At 41.9% G+C, this 16,395-nt stretch overlaps 1 protein-coding gene across 1 annotated transcript; it reads left to right on the top strand.

Annotated features, from left to right (window-relative positions):
- The first annotated feature begins 1,241 nt into the window (after positions 1–1,241).
- Positions 1,242–2,186, top strand: LOC138262320 (olfactory receptor 5V1-like). Its single transcript, XM_069212218.1, has one exon. The coding sequence runs from the start codon at positions 1,242–1,244 to the stop codon at positions 2,184–2,186; it is 945 nt and encodes a 314-aa protein (XP_069068319.1).
- Positions 2,187–16,395: the final 14,209 nt, after the last annotated feature.

Below are 16,395 nucleotides of genomic sequence, written 5' to 3'. Positions count from 1 at the left end.
ACTCCAGTGTATGCAACAATAGGGAAAGACCCCTTCAGAGGGGTTAAATATATAATTCCCACTCCAAACAGCACAACAGTATGGAAAGAGTTGGGCTTCAGAAGGTTAAATTTCCTATTCCCCATCCAGTCTGTGCAAAAGTAAGGAAGCGTTTAACTTCAGAGGGGTTAGATTTACTATTACCACTCCTGTCTGTGCAGCAGTAGGGAAATTGTTGGACCTCGGAGGGGTACTATTCCCACTCCTGTCTGTTCAACAGTAGAGAAAGTACTGGACCTCAGAGGGGTAAGATATACTGTTCCTACTCCATTCTGTGCAACAGTAGTGAACGTGTTGGAATTTGGAGTGGTAGGATTTACTATTGCCACTCCTGTCTAGGCAACAGTAGGTAAACTACTTCATTTCAAAAGCATATTTGAATAAATGTATTAATTGAGAAAAAATATGAAATGCTTAATATAAACATTAATTCTTAACTTTTAGACTTGGCATCCTTGGCATGGTATCCCCTAACTTTTTGCCTCTGTTTCCCAGGTTGTTGATGTGTGCTGGACTCTGTTTTTGCTGTTTCTGAAACTCTGGGCACTTTACCACTGCTATCCAGTGCTAAAGTGCAAGTGCTCCTATGTAAAATGTATGGGTAATTGGCTTTCCATGATTGGAATATTTGATTAACTAGTAAGTCCCTAGTACAGTGCACTAGAGGTACCCAGGGCCTGTAAGTCAAATGCTACTAGTGGGCCTAAAGCACTGGTTGTGCCACCCACATACGTGGATCTGTAAACATGGCTCAGACCTGCCACTGCAAATACATCTTTTAGTAAAGTTTGTTTTTGGATTGTGTGTTTGAAAATGTCACTTTTAGAAAGGCATTTTCTTGTTTAAACCATTCTGTGACTCTGCTTGTTTGTGGATTCCATGTCTGGGTCAATTTGACAGTTGGGCTATTCTCACCTCTCCTCTAGACAGTGACACAAAGGGAGCTGGAGTGTAGCCTGCATATCCTGATGAGCCATCTGGGCTGAGGTGAGGGGAGGAGTGGTCACTTACACCTGAAAAGGCTATGCCTTCCCTCACCCAATGCAATCTCCATCCCCCGGGTGTGGGTCTGGGGTCTGGCCTGGGCAAGGCAGGATCATGAAAAGAACAGAGACTTCCCTTTGAAGTAGGCCTACTTGAAAGGCGTTATCTTTAAAATAACATTTAATTGTTTCCCTTGCAGGAAATTCATGATACAAAAAATGGAAATTGACAACCAGACCAATGTGATGTATTTCATCCTCCTGGGTCTGTCGGACAACCCTAAAGCGGGGACCGCCCTCTTTGCCCTGTTCCTTGCAATTTACTCAGTTGGGGTAGTTAGCAACATTGCTATCATGGTGACTGTTACAGCCGACCCACAACTTCATACCCCCATGTACTTCTTTTTTGGGAACCTGTCTCTGGTGGACATCTGCTTAACAACAGTCACCGTGCCCCAGCTACTGATCAATATCATCTCAGATAGGAAGGTCATCTCTTTCCAACGTTGCATCACACAGCTTTACTTCTTTGTTGCAATGGTAGGTACAGACTGCCTTCTCCTTGGAGTAATGGCCTATGACCGATATGTTGCCATCTGCAGTCCATTGCGTTACTTCATGGTAATGGACAAGAAGGCCTGTAGCCAGTTGGTGGCTCGTTCATGGGCAATTGGACTCCTAAATTCTTTGCTACACAGCTTGATGATTACCAGGGTCTCGTTTTGTGCATCCAACCTGGTTCAAAACCTCCTCTGGGACATCCCACCACTGCAGAAACTCTCCTGCTCTGACACCTCTCTCAATGAGCTGCTGATACTTGCAGAGGCTTTTCCCATAATCATGGCCTCGATTCTCTCAAAAGTCATCTCATACGGGTTCATCATCACAACAATCTTAAGCATCAATTTAAGTGAGGGAAGGCGCAAGGCTTTCCACACATGCTCTTCTCACCTCATTGTTGTAAGCTTGTTCTATGGGACCATTCTATTCACCTACATCAGGCCCCCCTCCAGCTACTCTCTGGAGAAGGACAAAGTGGTGACAGTGATGTATGCCATCATCACCCCAATGCTGAACCCTTTTATCTATAGCCTGACAAATGAGAAGATTAAAGGGGCTTTAAGTAAAATGGTGGACAGATGCAGCATCCATCTGAAGTTATAAGAAACTGTATTTTGGGGATAGATATACCAACGGGTTTTTACCATTCTTAATTTTCTTCTTTGACGCACAGCATTATTGCAATGGTGATGAATGGAAGGAGAGTTGGAAGGAGTGGTGGTCTTACTCATTTGACTGAGTCTACAAGACTAGTTGCAAACATCTTTGTTCATCTGGTTAATGGGGCAAACCTTTAGTGGACTCTGGGATCACGCCTTTCCCTGGAAGTTCAATTAGAAGTTATTGGTATGAGTGTAATAGTTAGGGAAGATCATGGCACTGGTGTAGGGGGCTTCATATATATATATATAACCTACTGGTGACCGCCAGAAGGTAGTTATAGTTAGGATCATGTTTTGATGGAAAAAGTGTTTCTTGACATGCCTATATCTTTGGAATCGTTTTCCAAAGTGGCCCGGTGATTCTTGTGCACAGGAAGTTTTGGGGTGACCCGTCAAGCGTGGTCTGAGAAAAAGGGGGCTAAAAATTGCATTTCGCATGTTCATTTTCATCGGCCCTGTCAACACGTCTACAGCCCGAACCACTGGACAGAATTACACAAATTTGGCAGAAAGCTACCTGTCGGTACGCAGATTCTGCTTTTTGTTATTTGGTGTGAATCTGTTCAGTAGTTTAGCAGATCTTTAAGGGCAAATAAATTTGTATATCTCTTGTTGCGAATATTCAGCGAAATTCATGAATTTTTGTGAATGCGCATGCTGAAAGAAGCGTTGCAATTTGTGGACCACAACCTGACTAGAAAGTTGCTACACCATTTTATTTCATGGGACATGGTCCCCGGGTTTGAAAATTCCAATTGAAAGTGGCATAAGAGGTCAGGGTGAAGGTACCCTGACCCTAGGGGTGTGATATAGGTGTGTTTTAGGGGCCAATTATAGGTTTAAAGTAATTTCCACGGCGCATGATATTTGTGAAAATCTGCAAATTCTCGAGAATTTCTGGAATTATTTGCAAAATATTGGCCATTATGAAAACATTTGAAGGAAAAACCACAGACTCATTCATACACTGATTCATTCACTCATGCATGCACTCAGAGGCTCAGGCACCCACTCACACACTCAGTCAGACACTCATGCACCCACTCAGATCCACTCATAGACTCACACACCTACTTTCAGACCCACGCACCCACTCACACATCCACTGACAGAGACAGGCCCTGTGGCCAACCTGCACTGCGCATGGCCAGAGGCCATGCATGGCGCGGGTTGGGTGGATATAAGGGCTTGGCTGCAATATCTGGCTGCAAGGGCAGGAATTGCGACTAACCCCAGCCACTCAATGCTGTATAGTAATTAAAGTTACTTTACTTAAAAAAATAGAAATTCACTGAAAAAAACAAAGATTAGAGGGACGTTGTAGCTAAGTCCTGAATTTAATCATACAAAACCATAGAAATTCAGCAGGTATAGTTAGAGTTCTTTCAAGTAACTATAACTCGCGCCCTAAGCTAACTATAACTCATGTCTTTGCCATGCACAGCTAATGACTTCACATATTATGTCATTGATTAGATTTTGTATGGCATCTTTGATATCACTGCAACAGCATTATTGATATGAAAACTGCGCATGGCAAGGGCATGAGTTATAGTAATCTTAGGGCGCAAGTTATAGTTACTTAAAAAGAACTTTAACTATCACTGCTTAATTTCTATGATTTTATAGGAGTAAATTCAGAACCTAACGTCCCTGTAACCTTTTTTTTCTTCAGTGAATATATATATATAAGTATACGTGTATATCATGTCTGAACATGTTATCTGTTAGGACCAGGTTTACCAGCGGTTAGTTTTTTGTGTTAACATTATCTAGGAGCATGTGAACAGGTTAAGCATACTTGCACCTTTTTCACTAGTAGTGGGTGAACCTCTATTGAAATAAAGCATATGGTTTTGGACTCTTCTTGGCCCACGTGGAGGTTTTAGAAGAGGACTAATGCCCAAAATAAAATTGTCTTTTGTGAAACACTAGCTAAAGAATTTAAATTATTACGGGTACTGGAGGGTGAATCTAACAAGAATTTGAATTTGAATTTGAATGTTTTTGATTATGCAATAAACCAAATGAGGTTAAGATATGGCAAGAAAACTAATAAAGTTAAAAGAATATTAAAATTTTACTCCGTAAAGCTGAAGATTGGAAAGAGCACAGAAAATTAAGAAGTAGTATTATGAATATTGTCTGCTAATTGTGATTTTGAGAATGCCTTTCATGAGCAGGTATTAAGAGATTTAGGTCCAGACTTACTGTTGCTGTCAATGCTTTTTTAGGTTTGATGCAAGGCACAGTCAACATGACGGAGCCGTCTGGCAAATGTATTATTTTTTATTTTCAAAACGGAAATCCAAAATGGGATTTTGTTTAAAAAAAATAAATACTTTCCTCTGTGAAGGGAGCATTGAGCAGTTTCTCCTTCCCATTACCGCCAGGGTTTTCCTTGCGGTGGCGCACAGTGAAATCTGATATGCATGTCAGACCATCCAAATAAGGTGGGTGGACATAAAGGTCAGCCTCTGATGGCCCTTACTCCTTCTGGCCATAGGGGAGGTGTAACCATGGTGGCGTGATTACACAAATGGTCTACCCACCTTTAAATCTGGCAGGCAGATCATTATCCTGGTGTTAAGGATGCTCCTTCACCATTGCAATGAAGTACACTTTTCAACCAAAATAAAAATCTGGCCCATACTTTTAATGAATACCTAAAGTAATAATGTGCTGTAAAGACTATGGGCAGGAAATTATTCAACTTTGAATGCTATCGTTGAAATAGAAAAAGATGTAGAACAATCTGAATCATCTGTGCAGAAGATCAGGGATCAACCCAATACAGGAGCCAATAGAATGAATAGAAAAGCTAGTAGTAACAAAGTTCCACAGTGCATGAAGGAGAACACACGGAACGGTGTGTGTTTTAGGAAAACAAAAACAAAAAAGCATTGACAGGAACTTGGCAAAGCTAGGATCCCAAACAAATGCTCGGGTATATGCTATGAATAGACATGATAGAACTGTTCAGATGGGTTTTGTTGGTAATGAGTTACATGCTGCAGGAAAGTGGATTATTGGTAAGGGCAGGTAGGTATCTACACTTAGCAAAACGCCACAACCCCCCTCTAGGTCCAGTCAAGGTCTCAGTAAATTAATCCTTGCTCAACCCTTGGTAGCTTGGCCATGAGCAGTTAGGCTTAACTTAGGAGACAGATGTGTAAAGCATTTAATATGAACAAAACAGTAAATAAGTAAAACACAACACACAATAAAAATCTAACACCAAAGTATACAAATAGGAAATATTTTTATCTGTCAAATGACATAAAAACAACTAAACTCCAATGTACGGAACCTGAGATATGAAATTTTAAATGAAAAAAATGCTTTCTATTGCCTAAAAACCAAAAGAGCCAGCCGGGGCCATCTGTTTGCACTCGACCAGGGCAAAGTCAAAAGTTGAGGCCAACCGTGATTGAGCCCTGCTCAGATATACTGAGCAGGAAGCTGCAGTCAAAACTTCTCCTTCACACTTAGAAACGTTTGTGGAGGTTTTCTTCCTCAATGTTGTGTGGTCCTCCTCACCAAGTCTATTTCAATGAAATGTCATTGGATTGTCTTTCAGCGAGCCACCAGTCAAATCCTGGAAGTATTGATCTCTGGAGTTTTCAGGGGGACGAATCTGAAATTCAGGCCGGGTAGCGGTTGAAGGTAGCCGGCTTGACACTTGAAGTCAGGTCGGTCCATTTATGGAGCTTTTTTTCAAAGTTGCTCCAAACTTCTCCAAACATCTGGATCTTCTTCCATAAGTAATTTTTGGGTCCTTGGAATGTCCACAAATGATCCAAAGTTCCAGAAGCTCTGAGTTGCTCCTTAGGAGTTGGGACTACAATTCCCAGAATGCACCTGGTCAGAATCCTCAAATGGCCACTGGACGCTAGTCAGCTGGGCTCTTCTTGCAGAATGTGAGGCAGGGGACTCTGGTTACCTGTAGCTTACAGGTAGTCCACTCCTGGAGTTGAAGAAGCAAGGCAAAGTCCTTTTGTTGGTGAAGCCTAAAATGTACATCTAGTGTAGCCCTTGTGAGTGCAGTCTCTAGGTGCAGGCCAGGGGTCAAGCAGGGCAGTCCTTCTTAAGTATCTTCTTCCAGCAGGGATCTGAATTTTGGGGCAGCTCTGCCATATTTATCCTTGTTCCCGGGGTGGGAAGCAGGGGTATGCTCCTGTCCAAAGGGGTGCAGGCCACCACCCTCTATGGTGACCACTTCCTGTGAAGTGTGGTAAAAATCAGTCCCAGAAAGCAACATTCTCTAAAAATTCAAGATGGCAAAAATCCATCCTTAGAGGTTAGATCAGGTTGAGTCCATCCACTTGTGTGGCTAAGTCTCTCTTAAAACACTCCATGCAGCCCCTCTCCTAATCTAATCAGTGGGTCTCCCATCTGTCTGGGGGAGCAGGAAATGCTCTGCCATCCGCTGCAGCAGTTCTCCACCCACCAATGCTTCTTTTGTCTCAGCCTAGGCCACTTCACATCTCATTAAGGTAGCCTGGCTCACGCTGCCAGAGGCTGACCAATCAGGAAAGGGAACTCTAGGGCTGCACTTGGCAACTTTCAGAAAGATTTCTAAAAACCTTTTTCCTGTCCTAGTTATATTAAATTCAACATTAGCAAGTTGTTGGATTTATTATAACATTTAATTTGGAACCAAACTAGCTATATTTAGCTCATCTCTATTGAAAATAAGACTTTATTATTTTAAAATCAAGTCTCTCAATGTTAGCCTATAGAGCCCATTGACTACATGGGGAAAATCGAATTTGCTGTTTTCCCTGCTTATTTTTACACTGCACCCAACCCTGGGGGCACCCAGTGCAGACCTTAGTGGAGGGGTGACTTATATGCAACAATAAGGTAGTTTGAGACTTTGGGGTTGATTTTAAATTAAAAGCAGCCAGCAAGGCAGGCCTGCCTTTACAATGACTCCAGGGCCCACAGCAGTGCACCCAGGAGGTGCCCTAGCTATCCTGGGGTCCCTAAACCTACATGCCCTACCACATACTAGGGACTTATATGTATGTTGTCAGAGCCAATTACATTTGGCCCAATTTGCATATACCATTTTAAACAGAACACTGGCCATGGGACTGGTTAGCAGTGCCCAGGGCACAGTCAGAGTCAGAAAACACCTATATCAGCTAAAAATGGGGGCACAAAGTGAGTGAGCTTCTGCAATCAGCCCAGTTTTCCCACACATGTGAAGAAAGTTGGTGAAATTGTTGAAGATTAGGGATGTGTTTTGAAACTGGATAAGCAGTTGAGTTCTGATTTTAGTAGCCGATTGGGCAAGTATGAAAGGTTTGTCCTTTGTATTATACTGAAGGATGAAGCCATCCCAATTACACACTCAATGAGAAATGTTTCTGTGATATGTAGGAGAAAATTGAAAGATTGTTTGGAGGGTCTGTGTAACAAAGACGTTACTGACCTGGTGAAATGGCCACTGTGGGTATCACTTATAGTGAGATTGCCCAAGAACTCAGGGGACTTGCAGCTATGCAGTGACAACAGAAGTTCAAACAGCATTAAATAGGTAGATCAACATCCACATCCACATTTACATGAAATGGTTTCCATGTTGGCTGGTGGAGAAGTGACTAGCCAGTGTTTATCACCAAGGGGTTATCGTGGAAAATTATGAGCATCGAACAGCATTTATCACATCAGATGGACTATTTAAGTTCAAAAGAATGGCATTTGGGTTGCCTCTGTTTCATAGAATCACATGAGCCACATTGCAAGGAGCTTTTTGGGTCGTCACATTTGAAAACATCATTTTTGGTTTATGGTGTTAATTTGAAGGCTGTTTATTTAGGGGAAAAGCTTTGAAAATAAGCAAATGTAAATGTTGTTGTGAATTGGAAAATTTAGGTCACACTAGACAAAAAAGAACCCTGTTGATGCTCTTTTGACCCATGTCTAAAGCTCAACTTGAGTAATCACCTGATCTAACTGAATTTTATTCCAAATCTGAAGCAAGTTATGCTAGTAAAGTGGATCCCTTTAAATGATTCTTAAAAAAGAATGCTGAATTTGAATGGGAAGCTGCTCAGATTGAGGTGTTTATGTCCCTCAAAGATGATATTGTGCAAGCACCATGTTTGAAATCATTGAGGTAGGAAAGGAGTCTATTTTGGCAGTGGATGCTAGTAATTGTGGTGTGGGTGTTTTTCTTATTTAGAGTGGTGAGGTAAGATCGGGTAGTGCAGTAGGAATCAAGGACATTGATGGAAGGCAAAAGGAATTATTTGGTGATTGAAAATGAGCTTGCCTATACTCAAAATGTGGAGTATCATAGAACAGTTTATGAGGGACTACATTTATATTACCCAAAGACCACAAATCTTTCATAACCATGTTGTCTCCTGGTGGTGGAAGAATGTAACTGCAAGACTGGCCAGCTGGACTGCCAAGATACAGTTGTTTCAGTTCAAAAGAAAAAATGTAGTGGGGGGAAAAAGAATGTTCATGCTGATTGCATGTCTCATTTACCAGTAATAAGTAGTGTGGAAGAGGTTGATGAGATGGAATGTGAAGTGGCATATACACTGGCAGATATTATGGTCTATGGATGTGGTGCTGTAATCAAGTATCAAGTATGTATATGAAGGCTGACGAGAAGAACTTAAATTGGATAGAGCTATTCAGGTTTCTTGGAATCTTTACAAAGAGTTGATTGTTGAAGGGATTGTTTTGTTGACAGACCGTAAAATTGGCCAACCTTTTTGAATTGAGATGGAAGATTCTGGATTTTGCTCAAAAAGGACATTTTAGAATGTCTCAGGAGGAGGATCGGGGAATACGATTGGTGGTCAGATGTGAATGATACGGTTGCTAAGTGGACATGTGACAGTGTGTTGTGCTATAGCAGTAATAAATTGGCAAAGGCTTGCACTGTGTCTCCTCAGTTACTGTTGATTTTCCATCTGGTCTCTGGAAGGAGTTGGTTGTAGACATTTCAGGCTTCTTTCCAGTGGTCCATGGAGGGGGTGTTGTGCATTAAGTTTGGTTGATTCCTTCTCAAACTGGCATGAGGAAAGAATGGTTGAAAGGGTTACTTCTAATGTGGCTATAGAGTTTTTGGAAGTTGTTATTTGAAGAAGAATGGTTACCTAAGTGTATGATCTCAGATAATGGTCCACAGTTTGTCAATTCCAAGATTCAAGAGTATCTTTACAGGTGTGGTGTTGTTTTGTTTTTTAAAGGACGCTGTCTATCATCCAAAGGTTAATGGCTGAGTGGAAGAGTTCAACAGATTTTTACTACAATTAATGGTCAAAGGTAGATTTGTTGGACAAAACGCTGAAGGCAACCTTACTTTCCATTGCATGACACCCAATTCAGTGACTTGAGTTTCTCCTTTTGAATTAGTGAGGGATCCCAAGCTAGGATTGAACTTGCACCTTCGTAGTTAAAGGAGAATTGTAGGACAGATAGTGTTGCTGGCTCTCAGGAAGTAAATCAGAGAGATGTGGACAACAAAAGAAAATGGAAATGTACACAGATAGCCGAATCAAAATGTAAAAATGGAGTGCCTGGTTTTGGACAATTGGTTAGGATTATTTAGCTTGAGATTTTTAGAAAATTGAAGTGTTTTTTTAGCATAGATTTCAGTGGGCCAGGTCCCTGAAAATGTAGCAACTAAAAATGGACAATGAAATAGGTCCCTTTTGGGCCCTATGTTCATGTCGTTAACCTTACTGGCAAAAACACTAATGGATCTCTGAACACTGAATATAAAAAACATAAAGGTAATCCATGTCAATGATATAGCACCTGTTTATAATTCACATGTTTTACTTAATATGAAGTCCCTAAGAGTGTTAGCTATTTTGAGGATATTGTATTTCTGTTTTTTTTCATGTAGCTCATCATTCTTCTACAGTACAAACTTTGAACTCTCCGAGTGGATATAATGGACCACAATTGAGAGTTCCAGAGTTCAGGCTGAAGGCAGTGAAAGTTTCTTACGGTGGCTGTCAGTGCATCAAAAAGATATTCACAGTACATGGTCATCCAGTCCTTGGCACATCTGTAGAGCTTAAAGAGCAAAGGTCACTGTTAGTGACTGATTAATTGGTTGTGAGGGGTGAGCACCCCACTGAAGTAATAATCACATTCCTTGTAAAGGTGAACTCTCAAAGTCACTAAATTAATCTCAGCTCAATCCCTGGTAGCTATGGCACAAAGCAGAAATGCTTTACTTCGAATTATGTATGCAGTACTCAAACAGTAATAAAGTCAAACCACAACACAATAAATATCCCAAACCAATTTAGAAATATAGAGTACATTTTAATATAAAAATGACACCAAAATGACAAATGCCCAATAAGTGGAACCGGAGTTTTGAATTTCAACGAGGTGTCAAAAATCATTAAGAGCCAACCACAGTCTTCTGGTTGCTGAAGACTGGGACAAAGACCATGATGGAGCGCAGATCGGATACAAGGACCAGGTTGGTCCCAGCAGGAAAATGTTGATAGCCTTTGATGCGAACATGGAATGGGCTGGCATTGATGAGGGAGGGCTCAACATCAACCTAGCTGGGAAAAGCTCTGGTGGGAGAAGTTCAAGTGTTCTCACTCTGAAGGTCTTTGGCGTTGATCAGGTCCTCAGTGACGCTGATGTCGAGGGAGTCACATGATGGAGTCAAAGTAGCCGTGGCGTTGACGGGTTCTAACTTTGGGTATGTTGGTCTCCAGGTAAAAAGTTCTCAGAAAGCTTCTAAGTCCCAAGTTTTCGAGGGAGTACACTCTGACACACCCATAGGTCCAGAATATTAGGGACATCAGTTAAGGGTCTGAACTCACTCTAGCAGAGGCCAGTAGAAGGGTTCAGATCATAACCAATTGTTACTAGTTAGCTGGGAATGGAAAGAAAATGCCTCTTAAAGCTTGTTGTGTCCCTCAAACAGAAAGTTAGCCTTATCACCTTGGCATCACTTGGGTCCTAGGTACAAGTGAAGCAAGTCCAGATTTCTCAGGTCTTCAGTAAGCAGACAATTCTCTTCTGACTTTTCCCCAAGTCCAGCAGAGTTCTAATGAGGGGACGAGCGATTCCACATTTATGCCCATTGCCAACCTGTGGGTGGGGAAAACTCCTCACCACACCCAAACTAAATGGATAACCGCTCCCAGGGATGGCCCTACCCACTTCCTTTCTGTTTCACTACTATCTATACCATAGTGTCCTTGTCCCTCTAAGTATCAAGTATGGCTGTGGAAATGGGCAACCCATCCCCTGTGGTCACTCCGTCACTCAAAATCAGCTGTAGCACAGCTCCCTCTTTCACTGGTATTGGTGCCAGCCTGACTAGCAGGACAACAGGAGTGTTTTATGTCTGCCTGTGACAGAGGAGGTCTTCTTGAAGTTATTCAAGGGGCTGGTCACAGTTCGAGGCTGTTCTGCAAAGTAAAGGACAACACCACATCCAAGCCCTTTGTCCCAATTCTGGAAGCGGTTCACAACTCACAACAGGGGAGCCATCATCTGCCAGTTGACAGTTGGAATGCTTTTGGAGGCTCTAGCCTGGCTTGTTTCATTGTTTTTCTTCCGGACACTGCCTTTTTGTTAGGTACCCACTGTACAGATACCACGTACAGACATAGACAATTTAGCCAGTGTGCTAGCCAGCAAAGTGGTAACTTTTTTAAATTGTCTTTTGCCCAATTGCTAGACAAAATCTGACTTTACCATTACTTGGGATTTTGTTTAACTATCAAAAAGAGTCCTTGAATTAATTTTCTAGCTGCTACCAATACAAATCTGGGATTAAAATGTATAATAATGTGGTCCACTGTGTTTCTATGGAAGGAAACAGTCTTGGTATGGTGATAACAGTTGTTAGTATTTTCACTGTAAGGACCTTTCAAACACTAAATTTTTACATGCCCCAATTTTAAACACCATGCACCTGCTTTATGAGCAGTAAGACATACCTTGGAAAGTCACCTATTAATATTTCAAAAGAAGGTTTAGGGCAAATGGGTTTACTTTGACCAGTCTGGTATTAAATTGCACTGTTAGGCTACAATTGAAAGTGTGGGGTTGGGTTTGCTGTGTCACTTCAGTGGGTGGCATAATGAGTGCCGCTGAAGCCCATGGGTGACATTCAACTTACATGCCCTGAGTCTACTTTTGAGCACATGCTAGGATCTTATAGCTAAGTTAAAGCCGCAAATCAGGTAGATACCAATTTCATCATGTTTAAAAGGAGAGCACAAGCACTTTACCTCTTCCTGGTTAGGAAGGGTAAAGTGCAGAATTCTAGGGCCAACAAAAGCAATTAAGGCAAGAATCTGGGGGAATGCCATGCAAAAGATGGTAATTTCCAAAAGTCACATATTCCAATTACAGTTGTGATGTGTGCATATGTGGGTGGAGGAGGTACACGGTTGTCAAAATATTGTTAAGACAAAAGCAAAATAAAATATAATGTTTACAGTTAAGTGAATGAGTTGTGTGTTTGGTGATGAGGAAGTGAAGGCGATGCGAGGATGTGGATTCAGTGGAAAGTATACAGAGGGTGCTGAAAAGGAAAGAGATGAGGGGTAAGATATGAAAATGGTAAGATATAAAGAAAAAAGGGTGTACATGTCTAACATAGATTGAAAATGAGGGGAGTGATTGGGCCCCTCTGAAAATAACTATCCCTTCCACAGGTTGCAGTGATTAATTCACACTCTCACAATTTCAGAATTGAAAACATTTTCAATGCTAGTTATTTACAACAAAATCATTGCTGTTACTCTGGCGGGTTTTAGTTGTATTCCAGAAGATCCAAAATACTGAATGAGTGGCACACTGTGAAAATCACAGAAATATAGTTTACATGTTTAAAACACTCCCTTAATTATATATGTAGCTCAACTGTTAGAGTCTCCCATTTTTGTCATTGCAGTTAAAGTCCTGAATTTTAGGTAATCTGGTCAGATCCTTTGAAGGTAGTTGAGGTGCGAAACAAGGTTGTAAGGGTTGAGACAGGTGTTGAGCCTACTTTGAGTACAGTATTGTTGTGCTGAGATTTTTTTCTGGCAATTAGATGATGGATAATGTTGAGAGTAATGTTTTTGGTGTCAGAAAAGGTGAGGTTTGCAAAGAGAATATGGAGTTGTGTGTGGCTATATACAAAAGGATCTAAGGGCCAGATCTTTAAAAAGTGTCGCTACACCCTGGACAGCGCCACTTTTATTGCTCCCCTTAGTGCCCCCCTAATGCCACCATGTGTGTACTGTGTCTAAGATATGGCGCACCATGGTGGTAGTTAGGGAACTAGCGTCAAAATGTTTGATGCTAGTTTGGAGCTTTGCAGGATTAGCGTCAACAATTTTGATGCTAATCCTGCAAAACCCTTTGATGCCCATTGTAAACAATGGTGTGCCTCCTTTTAACGCCTGCTCTGAGCAGTCATTAACAGTGCAGAAAAAATGATGGAAATAAATCTCTTAGATGTCTTTGTGCCATTGTTTTGGCCCACCAAACGGGGGAACGCCCCCTTTGCATACATTATGCCTGACGCAGGCATAATGTAGCGCAAAGGGTTACAAAGTGGTGCAATTCATGCATTGTGCCACTTTGTAAATTTGGTGCAGCGATTTGGGCCTCATTGGGCCACATTAGCATAAAAAAAATACACTAGTGGAGCAAGGAGGCGATAGGGTCTCTTAAATCTGACCCTTAGTGTTCAAGTAAGGGGGAGATGTGAAGCGGAATAACTTAGGGACTCAGGTAAAGTGAGTTCTTGTTACATTTAAGAATCTTGTTCACTGAGTAGCTTAAGGTAGAGGGTAAAATGCATTGACATGCTTTATAGTGTTATTTTGGAGTACATTTTCTTTGGTTGATATTGTGCTTAAAAGCAGGAATGTGTGTAGCATGGTAAATGATGGAACATTGGTAATGTCTGTGATAGTGAAATGTAGGTATGAGTCTGAGATGAAGCTGTGTTGTTGGCTGAGAGTTGGGATGGGCTTTGGTGGAAGGTGGAGTCAGTATAAGTGAGTCAGTCAGAAGAGGGCAGAGGGTCTGAGCACTGTCTTTCTTGTGTTCCTGTTTAGACTATCTTCTTTCACTGGAAATAAAGGTTCTTCTGTGAAGCACATCTCCCATATCTATATCTTTCTGACATTTATGTCACTCAAAAAGCTACTTTTCAGCACTACAATTGCTCATTTTGAGACTTCACACTTTTTTGACATTCCGGTTGTGCAGACTACATAATTATATCTATGAGGCCATGCAAAGCCACTTTGCGTGGCTTTACATGGCCTCATAGATGTAGAGTAAGGCAAGGCAGCGCAAGTCACTGCGTTGCCTTACTCTTCCCTAAAGAGGCTTTCCATTGGTTTTTAGTGGATTTACAAACTCACGTGAAACTGGTGAAGAGTCAAAACCTTACGCCTCCTGAGGTGAGGTGTATCAAGGAGAAATATCTTTATTTTTTATCATTTTTCCTCTCTCCGTGTGTGCTGCATTCTGCAGAGAAGGAATATGCCTCTCTGGCTTGTTTTTGTGCAGGAAGGTACAGAAAAACAATTCTGCATGCATCGGAGGTACCCTTGGACCATGGTGCAAGGATGCCTGTGATCGGCGCTAGGTTGCCATAACGGCACTAGCGCAGGGGGAAAGGGCAGCATTGCATCATTTTGTATAAATACGGTGCATTCCTACCCTTTCACTTTGGCATATGGCTGCGCAGCAAGATGATTTGTGTGCCTAAGACAGCCGGCCGAAAACACATGGTCACTTAGGTGCACTCTCTCCTCCTCCGCCCTCACACCCTCTGTGGCTCAGCCCTCCACTCCCTACTCCCTATCGTTTTATTTTTCTGCTGCTGGCTCAGCCAAGTGGGAGACGCTCCTCCGCCATTGCGAACAAGCCGCCCCTGATTCAGTCCTCCTTTGCCATTTCTTAGTTTGTCATCTACATGTATGCATACATTTCGAGTGTGAAAATTGCTCTTCTTTGTTCCTACTGACTTTTCTTTGTAGCGCAGTCGCATTAGGTGTTTCTATTACAACACTGTGATTTGGCGTTTGAAGTAGCCAGCATGTTGACATTTGCCATACTTTTTCTTTTTCACGTCAAACGTCCTTGAAAGGCACAAAAAATGCTTTCTTGTTTGGATTTTTGTGGCATGTGAGATCCTTTTTTGCACTTACATTACTTTAAGTCATGCTGTGCGTTTTTGTTTGCTTTGTGGCATCGTGTTTTACTCTGTCTGGTACACTTGCCCATGAAAGTGTTTTGTGAGTATGCAAAGTCTTAATTAGGGGCGTCGTCAACCCCCCACCCCTCATCCCCTTTAGCTACTTCAGCGAGGGTAGGGTTTTCAAATGGGCCTTTCTCTCTGCTTCTCGGCATCAAAGGCTCACAATTAACTCAAAAGGGGTGGAAGGTGAGTGATTGGATTGATGGATGGATGATGGTTGGGTGAGTGGAGAGGTGGATGGATAGATGTGTGGATGAATGAGTCAAAGTATAGATTTAGAGTTGGATGAGTGAAAGGGAGGAAATATGGATGGATGGGTGTGTGGAAGGGTGGATGGGTGATGAAAGGATAGATGGGTGAGTAAGTGAAAGGATGGATGAGTGAAAGGGTAACTGGATGGTGGATGGATGGGCGAGTGAAAATCTGGATGAACGGACAGGTTGAAATGTGGATTGATAGATGGGGAAAGGATGAAAGAATGGATAAATAAGTGAAAGGGAGGGTAGATAGATGACTGGATGAAAGGGTGGATGGGTGGATGAGTGAAAGGATAGATGGATGCATGAGTGAAAGGATGAATAGATGACTTAAACGATAAAAGGATGAATGATGGGAGTGAATGGTGGATGGATGGGTAAGTTAAAAGGTGGTCGGATAGATGCATTGATGAATTAGTGAAAGGATGGATGAAAGGATTGATAAGGTAAAGGAAGATTGGATTGATCGATGAGTGAGTGAAAGGATGGGTAGATGAATGAGTGAAAGGGTAGATGGATTGATGATGAGAGGATGGATGGATGAGGGAGTGAAAGGATGGGTCAATGTGTGAAAGGGTAAATGGATGGAATGATGAGTGAATGGATGGGTGGACTGAGTGAAAGGATGGATGGATGGATGGAAGGAAGGATGGATGAGTAAAAGGATG

This window comes from Pleurodeles waltl, chromosome 10, assembly GCF_031143425.1.
Source record: "Pleurodeles waltl isolate 20211129_DDA chromosome 10, aPleWal1.hap1.20221129, whole genome shotgun sequence".
Lineage (NCBI taxonomy): Eukaryota > Metazoa > Chordata > Amphibia > Caudata > Salamandridae > Pleurodeles > Pleurodeles waltl.
This window is presented reverse-complemented; position numbering and strand designations above follow the sequence as displayed.

What these genes read in the sequence shown, in the direction of transcription:
- LOC138262320 (XM_069212218.1), top strand. Translation starts at nt 1,242, where the DNA reads ATGGAAATTGACAACCAGACCAATGTGATGTATTTCATCCTCCTGGGT.